Source organism: Labeo rohita, chromosome 6 (genome assembly GCF_022985175.1).
Source record: "Labeo rohita strain BAU-BD-2019 chromosome 6, IGBB_LRoh.1.0, whole genome shotgun sequence".
In the NCBI taxonomy this organism is placed as follows: domain Eukaryota; kingdom Metazoa; phylum Chordata; class Actinopteri; order Cypriniformes; family Cyprinidae; genus Labeo; species Labeo rohita.
Genome location: NC_066874.1, coordinates 11795160 through 11810050, shown reverse-complemented (window position 1 = coordinate 11810050; position 14891 = coordinate 11795160). Strand labels below are relative to the sequence as shown.

General features: G+C 34.3%; 2 protein-coding genes across 2 annotated transcripts in view; one reads left to right on the top strand and one right to left on the bottom strand.

The window, feature by feature from the left end:
• The window catches only part of setd5 (SET domain containing 5), a 195018-nt gene that overhangs the window by 127183 nt on the left and 52944 nt on the right, over nt 1–14891 (top strand). The gene's annotated exons all lie outside the window — the stretch shown is intronic.
• On the bottom strand, nt 4202–13274 carry rhebl1 (Ras homolog, mTORC1 binding like 1). Its single transcript, XM_051112244.1, has 8 exons — nt 12918–13274; nt 10087–10158; nt 8743–8810; nt 8543–8625; nt 6976–7032; nt 6838–6885; nt 5834–5915; nt 4202–5690 (listed from the first exon to the last, which is right to left on the bottom strand). The coding sequence occupies exons 1-8, from the start codon at nt 12967–12969 to the stop codon at nt 5598–5600; spliced, it is 555 nt and encodes a 184-aa protein (XP_050968201.1). The 5' UTR covers nt 12970–13274; the 3' UTR covers nt 4202–5597.

Below are 14891 nucleotides of genomic sequence, written 5' to 3'. Positions count from 1 at the left end.
GATTTTTAAATTGCCTTTTGGATTATTGTAGAAAATAAGGTCTGCAGCCAAGAAAAAAAAATGCCTCCCACACCCTTCTGGACAACTTGTTAATCTTCACATAAAAACTTAAAATTTGCAAGTAAAAACCTAAAGTTTGGCTATAAATAAAGCACCACTGTCATATGACATAACCACTAAGCTTCTGACAAATATTCTTTATTATGAGATGGAAAGTCTGAGTTCAAATAGTTTGCAAGAGCATCATAAATACAAAAAGGTTGGTGTGTTTTCCCCAACAACCAACAAATTTAGCCACTTGTTAGCAACTACTTTTTTCAAGATAAAAGCTTAAAAAAATAGTGTGGTATTGATGTAATGTTGTAGAATGAAATGTGAAAACATTTGTCAACCACATACCCTATTTCCGGTATTTAACTAAAAAGCTATTAAAAAAATACAAATAAAAAACTGAATTAAAGACAATGAAACTGCAAAAATGTTAACTAATTTGTAGTTGCTAAGACTTAATATTTCAGCACTCCATGGGTGATGAGTAGTGGTATTAAATTTATGCCTTTTGATGATCCATTTTCAGTGTCTTTGAGGTCACACACATATTCATCCTTCACATGCGGCTGTGTTTGAACTTCTGGTCATTGAACACTCCAAAATTAAAGTCTTAAAATTGCCCTTTGATGGAAATAACAATGAAAATATAAAGTTTTGTTCAGAAATGACAAAACTTTTGTAACAAGATTATGATAAATACAAAAAACTTTGAGTAATTTTTAATAGAACTTGCGGCGTGGCCTTCCTAATTGTTATTTACGTTGGCCCTTCACAGTGTTCATTGTTCCCTATGCACCAAGCAGGGGTGAACTGTTGGAATTCCACTGCACTTCACTAAAAGCATTTATTTGAACACACTGCTGCATAATCAACCATAGACAAAACTTGGATTAAACATTTTGGGGGTAATGATGACAGTGTACTTCCGTTAATAATACCATATTTGTTCTATTATAAATTAATGTAATCTGTCATATCCAAAAGGCCTAAACTGAGTGATAAATATCTTGTGATTTTAATATGAAAATAATTTATTTAAAGCTGTAGTACGTAAGTTTTGTCGCTTCTCTGTTTGAAATCCTGCAATTGCAGCTATTTGCGGAATTATCTTCCTTGCGTAGGTTGTGCACCGGCACGGTTCCAGGGCGGATGAATCTAATGTTTTGAGGAGTATGTGTGGCTGTCAGTCACCGCACCAGTTTGGATATTCACTGTACTTACGTAGATTCTGCGTCTTGGAATATATGACCCAAATAAGAATTTTCACCGGATATTGTCATCTGAACATGTAAGTAACACGTCTAAAACTTTTGTTCGGACCAACTGAGGAAAAAAGCATTACAATAAATTGTGATTAAATGATGATATAGAGTGATGATATGGAGTGAATTTTGTGCCAATGTTCATCAAACTAACCCAGCGTTTTGCAAATAAACAATCTGCTTAGCAAAGAAAAATTCAACTTTCAAACAAACACAAAGTGATTTGCAAATAAAAAAACTCTATCTGTGAGAAAATGCAGAGATATGGACAAATATATGCATTGTGCGTTACAGCTGTGAGACTTAGTTGCCGTTTTATGGAGAGGGTGCTCACTGCAGAGCCAAATGGGAGGAGCTGGAGCTCCAGCTCCCCCTTGCTGGAGGTAATGGGTGGAGATAGACACCTAACCACACCCTAACCCTACCCCTTACCCTATCCTAAACCTAACTCCACCCATTAGTTCACACTGAGGTGGATCTGGACATCCAGAGAGGAGGAGCTGGAGGCCAATCGGCTCTGCAGTGACCAGTACTTGGTTTTATGAGGAAACTTGGCTTGATTTTCTCACAAATGCAATTGAGCAACTTCCTTTCCCAGAAACAGCAGATGGCGCTGTCGGTCAGTTTACGCTAGTCTCCTGAGACCCGAAACACCCATTAAACGGACCAACGTGAGCGGGGAACAGGTGAGTTTCTGTCTTACAGTATCTAAAATGAACCACTGAGATGTTTTCACAAAGCGACCTTATTCTCCAATGTCAGTGAAATTCACAATAAGTGCTGTAAAGTTGTTAACATGATTGATTAGTTCAAAAATCATTAGTGATACAATACAATTGATACAATTGTTCAACATTCAAAACAACGCAGGAGTTTAATAACAATATATCATGTCACAATATACTGTAATACTAAAATGCAAATGTATTGTGGATAGCGACAACTGTGTACCAACAATAAAAGCGTTTTGAATTTTATTTTTACATTAGGTCAGATTTATTTTCATTCTGCTACATATGTTGAGACATAGCCTACAGTGGAGAGAAATATAGTATAAAGTATAAGTATAAAACTACACATAGACAACCTAGTAGGCTAATCTAATTATACAAATAGGCTACTATAATCAAACTAGTTTAAGTTCAAACTAGTTTAAGTTGTGAGCTTTATTGTGATTCAGCTATGTAAACACACTGAAATATAATCCAAACATTAATATTCCTTCTGAAAATTAACCATGGTTTTGCTAAATAAATACATGGTATTTGTAGTAAAGCTGCCATTATAGAAATGGTTACCTGCAAAAAAAACCAAAACAATATTTGGCCTGTAATATTTGAACCAATAGTTTACTCTGAATACAGATTTTAGTCTTTTCATAGGAAAAATATGTAGCTTTTTATATATATCCTAGCAACATTTTATGAAATTATGTTTTATGAAATCATGAAATTAAGAATTAAAGGCTACTGTCAGGAATTATATTAGTGGCTCTTCAAAATGCAAACATTCGTCATCTGAGTCACTCCAAGAAGAGTCCTTGCTGCCCAGATGTACAGTGACTGGTAAGTAAATTATTGTCTCTACTTATTGTGATATACTGATGAATCCTTGTTCTCTATCATCACAGACACTGTGCATTACCTCACCACATTATTGTTAAGTGCATTAGTGGGAACAATTTATTGTGCATCAAAGCACCTGCATGACCCCAATGCTCTGGGGCGAGGTGTATTTGCTGTACTGGAGTAATACAAAATTACCTCATTTTATTAAGCGATATGTGGGAAAAGCACACAGGAGGAGTGTTAAGAGTTCACATAATGAACACTGGCAGCTTTCTAGTCAAAATGAGAACTCAGAAGAGTTCAGTATTCATCACTGTAATGTGTGAATCTAAATTCCATCACCTTCAGTAATTGCAGCACAAAGGCGTTGTCTGGCCTAGTCACCTTTGATTCAACACTTAAGATTTCTAAAAAGAAGCGCAACATCAGAGGTATGGTGACTTTCTCAATAACTATTTCAACTATTATGACTCCCTTCGTTTTCTCTACTATGGTTAGGATTAATTGTGAGAATGGGCTTTAAAGATCCCCAGTATAATAACCAACCAGAAGCAGGGGAGTGATCATTTGATGGAGATTAAGTTTTTAAAACACTGGCAGTATTCACCATGCAGGGTGTAAGCAGTTTCATAGACACAGGTATTCCAAGGCTCATGCTTTCACTGGATAGTTGCAGTGGCAAAAAGCACACATTAGACACATCCAAAATCCCCCCTATACCTTTATATACGTATGCCATTTGTAGTGTGGTCATTCAATCCCTTAATGCACCATAACAAAAAGAATTTTGACTTGTCAAGAGTTCCCATCATTACCTTGGGAACCCTATTATGATATAGAAGGGAACCCAAGATGGAGTCAAACAACTGGACATTAATTAAAACAATAGAGAACAAAAGCAAAGTAGTCCTCAGATGCCATGTTAATTTTCAGCAGCGTCATAGACATTACAATCTGATGAAAATTGCTCTCTGACTAAACCACATATATATGGGAGTAAAGCCTATAGCAATTACATAATTCATATATAAAAATGAAAAATGATTGGAATTCTGTTGTCTATGTAAATGGCTAAATTGATTAATTGTCAGAAGTTATTACTCCACCTGTGTGATGTCATTAACGTAATGTCTACTGCATGTTCGATGTTTGACAAGTTACTAAAAGCTGTGACTAGTTAGTTAATTTCTTCAAACATGTACTGTACTAAGGTGGTTAAGCAGGTTGCATTACATGACTGGAAAAGTATTGCCCTGATTGACTGTTTCAGATGTGATGTGAGAAATCCAACTGAAAGAACAAAAACAAACAAGAAAACACTCTGTTAACACATTCTTTAAATGTTTATTTGTGCACATACAAAAATTCCATATACAGAAGTCCCTAAAATTATAATGAAGGTTGTCAAAATTATAAAAATGAAAAACCTGGCACCCTGAACTTCACAAGAAAATAAGGAGGTCAGATTTAAAAGGACCCTTGGACTTCAGTAGTGCTGATTCAATGTAGTATGGGTCAGGACATTTCTGGATGGTATTCGTAACTGATGCTACTTAATATCGCTAAGGGGTTACTAAAGAGGATAATGCAAAAGATATTACATCTGCATTGGAACAACATTTTTTTGGTAGCCGGTCTATTATCAGTCCGATCTGTTCTACAGAGGTATTGTTTGCGACCCTGCTTTTAAATGAAGATAAAGCTCATTTGAGTCCGCAGGGGAAAATTGTCGATCATGAATTGACTGGTCCTTGGTAACTATGTAAATATTAGACTATGCCCTCACAAATGGCAAATGGTCTGTATGAGGTTCAGCATCATACTAAAATGGTGTATTTTTTTTTTTTCACAAACGCTATGCCATGTAACGATAGTTTCTGTTAACAGTGGCATAAATAAAATGGGTGTAGGGCATCGTTACAGGTAACCAAGCTGAATCAAAAGCAAAAAAGTTCCAACACTTCCAACAAATGAAAAAAGGCTAAATCGCACAAATAGAATTCTAACAAAGTTTTAAAGAGCTCATATTTACTTTATACTGAAGGTTTAGAAATAATACAGTTCTTGTAGTCATTTGATTGTGTATAAAACCACCAGTGTGAACAGTGGATCTTTTAGGGTGCTGTTTACATCATCCTCTATATACACACACACCCACACTGCTCACATACTCCACTAGGAAGAGGAAAGGAGGAGCACAGCACTGAATTGTTAATATGTGCAGTCTCATAGCTGTCTCTGTATAAACTAAATTTAAATGGACTACTAATACACATTTTAATTCTGCTGGTTACTCAAGATAAGTAAAATTAGTAATTATTTGTCAGAGGGAGAGCAAAAAAACAAAACAAAAACAAAAAAAAACTGTGTACTGCTGAGATAATTTGAGATAGTAGTTTGCAGACAGGTTAGTGCCTGTCAGATTAAACATTAAATGTCAGTCAACAGAGTTGAAAGTAACAGAGATGGGAGATTTTAAATAAAACCCTTTAGAGTAATTTAAGCCTCATTTAGCATTAATATTTCATTCCCAATGCTGAATATGATTTTTTAGAAGAATGTTTGTTGACACTGGTTTTGAACAACACTGATTTGCTTGAAAATCTGACAGTTGGAAATAATTCATCAGCAGAGGACCTGTTACTGAACTGCTCCGTTGTAATTAATGGCATGGTGATGTGTCTTTTAACTTCAGCATGTGAGTTTACTGCATGCCTTACATCACGGCACACTTCTTCTCCTCCGATGGGGCATTTCCATCAACTTTTTCCATTTCCAGAATAATCCTCTTGAAAACCTCTACAGCTGTCTGTAAAATGAATGCCCTTTTAAAAAGGAGAACTTATACACAAATGTCCATACTGTACAGGAAACATGTTTTGTAAACAACTGTACATTTCCTTATTAAAATATATATATATATATATATATAAATTAACAAATAAAAATTACCTGATTTTCCTTAGCAGATGACTCCATAAAAGCAGCACCCCAAGAATCAGCTAGCTTCTTGCCCTCTTCTGGTTTAATCACTCTAAATTTAAAAAGAGAGAGAGAGATAGAGAGAGAGAAAGAGAATATGAGTGGAAATGCTGTGCTTTTCAACTTCCTTACTTATTCCCTTTGCAAATTGTGTTTGAAAGCCAGAAGGCCAATTTTGTGGTCTTCAATGTAAATGTATTTAATGTATTTAAACTCGTATTGTTGCTGCATGCATATATATATGATAGGCAGGGTCGTAAAAATTCTGTCATAGTTTATTACCCGTCATTATATTTTTAATATTTTAATTAGAATAAAACATTGTATTGCTTTTTTCTGTTCACATTTTAATTTTTAATCATGAACCTACAGGACGACAGGGCAGTGTTTAAAAACAATACAATACGCTAGGGCTGGGTTGGGTTAAAAAAAAAAAAAAAATTGATATCGCAATTTAATAGATTTGAAATTTTATTTGATTTTAGATTTTAATATATTTTAACTTGCTAAATTAATTGTGACTGTATATGCAAGCATATCTACCACAGAAAATACATACTAAATATCCAAATTAATTAAAAAACTAATCAAGAGCGTCTGATGAGAAATGTCCAAATTGGACACCCTTTGAACTAGAACCTTTTAAATTTAATTCAAAAGGAAAGAAAGGCAATATGTCCTGGGTAAAATTGCTATCCATCCAGTATGTCCTATGGCAAAAATGTAAAAGGCTGCCACCTGTCAGACTGATGCAAGTATATATGTCTGAGCAGTAGGGGGGGTTTGGGACAATTCTACCAAGTTTGGAGTCTATGTGATGTACAGTTTCTAAGTATTGTTCCCTAAACATGTAAAAAGTAATATTAAACAGATAAACAATCATAAAAATTAAACCGATTCACCACCACCAACATATATAACAAGGTTTAAGTCCCTAAAAATATGCATAAGGGGAATGTATAGTATATGCTTACCTTTCCATGTGAAGGTCTTTTTTGTTCCCAACTAGAACAGTAGGTACCCTGGGTAAATATGCAATATTTATGACTACATGTTTTATGACCTTGTGTAATATTTTAGAGCATATGTTCACAAGTTTAAACCACACTTACTGTATCTTTCCAACCATATCAAGAAGCTTGTCGTGTAGAACCTGCACAACTTCAAAACTGAAAACAGAGTGGATTGTTTACATTTTATAGGCCTCTGAAAAACATTCAGATCAGCATCTAAGCCCTTACACTCAGAAGAAAAATAACCCATATCAGAATTTGAGGTCTTTTCTCTCAGCCAATATTGAGTGCGTCACTAGTGTTATAGTATCTGCAGTGGTTTTGCCAAATACCAAATATTAGAAAAATATGTTCAGTATTTCATACATAGTGTTTCACTGGGCAAATTGAAGACTGTCTAGAACTAGTCGTGTGTTCCCACAGACTTATGTAACAGAAAAGGTGATATAGGTGTTGTTTAAGTGACTACATAACCACTCCAAAAACAAATATATGATGAATCACATTGTTTGTGTAAGCAGCACTTCTGCGTTACGCTGTTCACAGATACTGAGAGTCATTCCTGTGTACCAGCAGGTCAACCGGTAAACTGCCGGTACTCTCTTCTGTACTTGCTCAAGACAAACTGAAACTGAACACGCAGATTCAATCTATCTCATGCAATTTAACATATTAAGAGCAATGTAATGGAATGTTATTACACTGCTCAGTGAGACTGCCATAAGGCCAGAGTGGAATCGATTTTTCCAGCCCAGAACACTGGTCGGTAATCCGCAACGGAACCATTATGGTGGAAAAGGGGCTTAACAGAGCCAATGCTCATGGTTTCAGCATTCTATTTAAATTTTTGGCTGATGTATTTATATTGATAGAATGCTATAGTATAGTTTCTTTAGCAAGCCAAATCATGTGGCAGTCCATGTTGCAAACAAAACAGAAAAAGTTTGATCAGTTCTCAGGCAGACATTTTTAATTTTGCTGTATTAAGTTTAATAAGTAGCCAACAGCCACTTTTACATTCTTTGCATAAGGCAGCTTTCCACCTGTCAACTGCTTTACACAAGAAGCAGTCCACATACAACTGGAAGGGTTTTCATGAATTTGGAGGGTGAAAAACCGTTAGACTTTCTGTCTCTCAGCAATAACTTACATTTCCACTGCACTAAAAATGATTAGCTCCAATATGGCTGTCAATTTAAGAAATTACCAAAGATGATTGAGAAAAAAAAAAAAAATCAGGTCAGAAGCATTTCAAACTTGAGTTTGAAACAATATAAAGATGACAACCAGATGAAATATTACAAGTCAATTTTAGTACACATGCGTTGTCCATACAAGCTCATGGTAAATGATACTAATGGTACTTAACAATGATAGAAATGTGTGTGACGTGCAACAGCAGGCAGAAAAGCATGCAAACAAAAGATGCACACAAAAAAACAAAAAAAAAACAAAAAAAAACTGCAAGGTGTATACAGATGAGTCCAAGAATAAAGAACGACATAAAAAAGGAGACATTACACAAGCATGCATGTTTGTTTATTTCCACTATTAACCTTAAGAAACTCAAAATAGATCAAACATTTAAACATTCCAATTGTATGAGTAAAGAAAACAACAACAAAAAAGCATAATAACAGTGTAAGTAAGGAAAAAAAACCCTGACCTTTTCATTGAAGTGACAGAATACACCAGAACGTAACCATGAATATCCATAGAATGAGACTGGGGGAAAATGGAATACTCATCCTAAACAGAAAGGGGGAGGGGGACAACTGGTATGAAAAATGATGAAAAAAACAATAATAATAAAATAAATAAATAAAATAAAGAATTTACAGAAAGGTTGGGCGGGGATGTTCTTACCTGTCCAGCAGTGTCAACTAACTGGAGATTGAAATCCTGGCCATTCACAGACACCATTTTGTTAAAAGCTTAAAGGCAAACAGAACAGAAAAAATATATTGAATTGGGGATATCAGAACATTCAAAGGTACACTACCAGTCAAAAGTTTTTGAACATTAAGATTTCTAATGTTTTTTTTTTTAAGAATTCTCTTCTGCTCACCAAGCCTGCATTGATTTGATCCAAAATACAGCAAAAGCCGTAATAATGTGAAATTATAGAAATTTATACTTTTATGTAGCAAGGATGCTTTAAAAGTGATGACAAAGACATTTACAAGATTTCTGTTTCAGACAAATGCTGTTCTTCTGAACCTTCTATTTATCAAAAAAAAAAAAATCTACTTAGTTGTTTTTAACATAATAATAATAATAAATGATGATGATAATAATAATAATAATAACAATAAATGTTTTATGAGCAGCAAATCAGAATATTAGAATGACTTCTGAAAGATCATGTGACTGAAGTAATGATGCTAAAAAAATCAGCTTTGAAATCATAGGAATAAATTATATTTTTAAAATATATTAAAATAGAAAATAGTTATTTCAAACAGTAAAAATATTTCAAAATTTGACTGTTTTTGCTGTACTTTGGATCAAATAAATGGAGGCTTGGTGAGCAGAAGAAACTTTTTTAAAAACATTAAAAATCTTACTTTCCTATTTAGTTAACCCAAAAGGTTTCACTATATAGCGGTCATTACTGATCTATTGATGAAAGTAAAAAATAAATATGTTTGCAACACAATTTTATTTCTTTCTTTAAAAAAAACAAAACAAAAAAACATTATACTTAGCAGATGGTTCATTAATATTCATATGATAAATAAGTGCATGAATCAAACTTTAAAGAGACTAATTTCTATTTAAACTAATGATGTGTTAAACATTATGCAATGTTTGTCAATGAATAATTACTGTTATTACACAAGATTTCCACTTATACATTTATACTAAACTAAAAAAACAAAAACAAATACTGAACAAAACAAAAATGGAAATTAATAATAAACTAAATTGGTTATGTTGTTATACAGATTACAGGGCATAGACTCATTTCACGTGCAAAGACTCATAGGTTTCCCCACAGGAGTGCTGATGAGTCAATGATCAGAAACAGCCCTGTCCACTTTCGTACATTTGTACAATGCATTTTGATGCTTCCACATTATATAATGGTCTTAAAACTTAGTAGCATATAATAAGCCACTACATGTATTTGCTCATTATGGCATTTTAGAATCATGCAGTCTATGAATGCTAGTAAAAAGTATATCAATAAAATATTCAAGTACTTACTGTTTTCAATAGTAGGGTCATAGGAATCTACAAATTGTCCTTCTACAAACTGTATCGTGAGGGAGGATTTTCCTGTTGTAAAAGAAATCAAAATGATTATCGAAGCAGTGTTTAATAATTAGTAACAAACATGTGCCATCTATAAGGCTGTTGAATAACATTAAGTACAATAATAATCATAAACTGTTATTTTATTATAATGGAAAAAAAACTAAAGTAACAGAAATGTGTTGAGAAGGCTGCTGAATGATCAAGCCACATTTATATGTAGGTTAAGAACATGCCACTAACCCAACGCATGCAAATGTTTAATGCGCTGTGTGAACACTTTTTCTTTCTCTTTTTTTTTTTTTTTTTTTTTTTTACTTTTCCATCTTCTGCCCAGTTTGTAAAGGTTTCTCAGTTATTTTCATGGATGCGTTAAGCATGACATTAATGCGTAATGCTTTGTAGAAATACACATTTTGACACTTTCCATAACAATTTGTTATGATTCCATTAAAGGAGAACTCCACTTCCAGAACAACAGTTTACAAAACATTTACTCACCCTGTCTTCAGTCGTTAAGAAATTATGTTTTTTGAGGAAAGCATTTCAGGATTTTTCTCCATATAATGGACTTCATTGGTGCCCTGATTTTGAACTTCCAAAATGTAGTTTAAATGCAACTTCAAAGGGCTCTAAATGATCCCAGACGAGGAAGAAGGGTCTAATCTAGCGAAACGATCATTCATTTTTTTTTTTCCGAAAAATAAAAATTTGTATACTTTTTAAGCACAAAAGCTTGTGTGGCACAGGCTCTGGGATGCGCGTCCATGACACTACAAATCACAAGTTCATTGTCTGTTTACTCCGGCTCAAAAAGGTAGAGTATGGCGAAAAACATCTCATTTTCTCCTACAACTTCTGAATCGTCTGACATCGTTGTATCTTTTTGTTTGTAAACAGCTTTTGACTTACATGCACTTCCTTAGTCTTTGCGCATTCGCTTTGTAAATACTAGGTCTGTAGTTTCACGTGACCTTTTGACGTGATTCAATAGTACGTAGTGTCGTGGACGCGCATCCCAGAGCCTGTGCTACACAAGCTTTTGTGCTTAAAAAGTAAACAAATTTTTATTTTCCGAAAAAAAATTCAGATCGTTAATAAGTTTAAAATCGGGGCACCGATGAAGTCCATTATATGGAGAAAAATCCTGAAACGTTTTCCTCAAAAACCATAACTTCTTCACGACTGAAGACAGAAAGACATGAACATCTTGGATGACAAGGTGGTGAGTAAATTTTTTGTAAACTGTTGTTCTGAAAGTGGAGTTCTCCTTTAAGCTGACATACACTATGGTACAGAGAATAAGCCATTGCTTCATTGTTTAAGATACAAACCCACTTCTCACATTACCAAAAAAAAATTACATCTACAATCTAGCTGAATGATAGAAATTTGCTGTTAACAATAGAAATATAACTTGCTGCTCTCAAATGAATTATGGAATTACTTATGCATTTGCATAAAGACAAAATGTAATCTATAAACCTGCAGACCTAATGGCACCAGCCAACAAACAATACTCCAAGATCTGACACTTCAGAAGGCAATACATCAAACATGCAAGAATTTCAAAGGTCCGCCAGGTGTGCAAGATAAAGTTATACAGAAGTTTATGCTCATCCGCAAATATACACTTCCCTAATAATTAAAGGGGGGAAAAAAACATTTTAACTGAACTAGGCAAGACCAGGCCAGTTTATTTATGTAGCACATTTCATACACAATGGTAATTCATAGTGCTTTACATAAAAAGGCTAGACTAACTTTTTTGGTCCAAAAAAAAAAAAAAAAATAAATAATAATAATATATATATATATATATATGGTGGATCCATCAATATTGATTTACACTGTATTGTTGCACCTTAAATTTTAATGTGAAATTTTGGCTACTGAAAATATATAGTAAGAATCCCTAAGATTTTGTATTTTTATATCAGCCATCATATTACCCTCATCCTTGACAATGACAAAAATCAATTACTACAAACCAGCAGATGATGAAACTAAAATGATTAATATTATTTATATGTCTCAAATGTAAAATTCATAGGAATAATTAAAGTAGACTGGTACATTAAGATATTAAAACCTTGGAAGAGAAAGGTAGCCTCATACTGGCAACAGGACGGCTTATTCTTTGTTATCGTGCATGTCAATTTCACAAAACCATTAAAACGGTACAGTAAAAATGTCAAGTTCGAGCTCGACTCATACCGTGTTGTTTCAAAATCTTGATGAGGCATTAAAGTGTGCATTAAACTTCAGTGTCACATTTAAAGTACCCTTGAAAATGACCGAGAATGAGCACTGTAAAGCCCTTTATGGACACAGCGCCATCGACACGTTAATGTGAATCGTAGTTATTTAAGGTGGAACAGAAAGCGGCAATAACTTGCGAATAACTAGCTAAAAAGGAACTGCAACTCGTCACAAATCACTTTTGAGACATGGCGAGATGTTACTAGAATTGTCTGATTTATGATATTCAAGTTTTGATTGGAAAATGATTAGAAATGATCGCGTGTGATCCTCGTGTGTTGAGATCTGCACGTTGCTAATTCCTGCCAGCACCATGCGCTTCTCCATTATGTTTCCAAATGCTGGTGCCCTGTTTGAAGCTTCTTTACAATGTCGAAATACTTAAGTAAATTAACTCAACAAAGATGAACACCAGAGAACAGCTAAAATGAAATTTACTATACAACTGTGAGAACTCTGCTAACTTAGCAACTACATAACATCAAATACTTCCTACAGAAAATTGTGTCCGAACCACTTACCAACAGATCGATACCCCAATACAGCAATCTTTCTGTATTTAGGTTGAGGCATTATTTGTGAATATCCTTTCAACGTCGAAACCAAAGAACTGGAGGTTAAGAAAGAAATAGTTTATCAAACATTAGAGGTCTATCACGTGATAACAACAAACTTTTCCACGCCCTCCAGAAAGATCTTCATTATTGTCTCTGTCGCATAAAAGAAACTTTTTCGGTTTGTGTACGTCGTACAGTCAAAAATATTTTTCTTTGGAAGTAAACCTTTAAGTATAGAGTGACGTCTTAAAACTACGACGAATGAACTAAAATGCTTATTCACTGCAGTAGCGTGTCTTCTATTTCTAGGTTATATGGCGGTTGGCAAACCAACTGTTGGTGGATTTCCGCCACCTACTGGGATGGAGTGTTGCTGTACGGAGGGAGGTCTAATCTATATTTTGTTAATATGCTCAAGAGTTTCTGAAAGTCCACATTTATTACAACTGCTAGAACCGTGCTTTCCCTTTATTAGACTGTCCAGTTCTTTGCTGAGATATTATTATATCATTCACAAACAACTTCTTTTTGAATATCATAAAGATGGTTCCCATTTTTTTATGCCATCTCTCTTGGCACAATTTGCTTTTGCAAACCTTGAAAATAGGTTAAGAGCATATAGTCCTAAAAAAAGGGTTTACTATTACTAAATCTCTTGTAGCACCTTCTTCCATGTTTAAAACAAATACAGAAAAGAAGACATTGTCTGTCTGTTTGTTTGTGTATATGTTTATGTGATTTATGAGGACACACATTTGTACATGGAAATTACACTGGTATAAGATGAATGTTTTATTAGGACATTTCTGGAGTCCTCATAATTAAAATAGTTTAGAAAACATACAAAACAATGTTTTAAAATATAAGTTTTCTGTGTGGGGGAGCGTTCGGGAATAGAACAGTATAAAAACCAGTAAATGAGAAAAAAAACAAAAAAAACAATGCGATAAATTTTTAACGAACACATATCAGCTCATCACCAGCACTATAAAAACGTACTAACTTGTTCATTAATGCCTTTATTGTTCAGTTATAGTATGCTGGTAAATGATTTACACCGTCGTGACTGCGGGTCATCTACAGTGCGATAATATCTTACATTTACCCATTTACTTTATACACTTTTATATACTGAACAGTGAAACTGATGGGCCATTAAGGTTAATCACCATTAAACTTGCAACATTTAGAACAAGATATGCAGACCTCCTATCAGACATTGATATTCATAAGACTAAAAGCCCTCCTGCATTCTGCTGTCTGACAGGAAAGGTCTGCATAGAGCTCCTAAGGGGTTTCAAATCTTGGCACTCAGTATGAGGAGATTCAATTAAGTCTCACATTCCCCTAATGGCCTGGACAGAGCATAAACTAAACCGTGCACAGAGACTACAAATCTCTGCTTCTGAGTATAGGCTACTAAGGCCCAATAGACACCTGCTTCTGTAAAGAAAACTTAGATCTTTGAGAATTTCCTCCTCAAATAGAAGGTGCTTCTGTAGACACAATGTTGATGCAATTTTAAGGTTTAACAGTGGCTTTAACAGTGAGAGTGTCTAGTCCTCTCACTGCACTGTCTTCCCTCACTCGATGACTGTAGTCGTCAGGAGTAGGAGATGGTAAAATTCTAGTGATGATGTACTAATTACAACAAAGAATCAAGTTAGGATACAGTTAAATGGGAAGCTAACATAATGAAAGTAGATTATGGAATTCTAAAACAGCAAAACAAGCGTATGAGGGTATAGGAAAAGGGAAAAAGTAAGCAAACAGCATATGTGTCTATAGTCCCAAATACACCTCTGAGTTAAATTTCAGTGAGGTAAGTGCATATTCCTACATATAGGGTATTTGGCCATTCCAGTCTGTTTGGTTGGATCATGCACCCTCTGATGTGAAAGATAAATGTAAATCAGGCAATTTAGTTGAATTAGAATG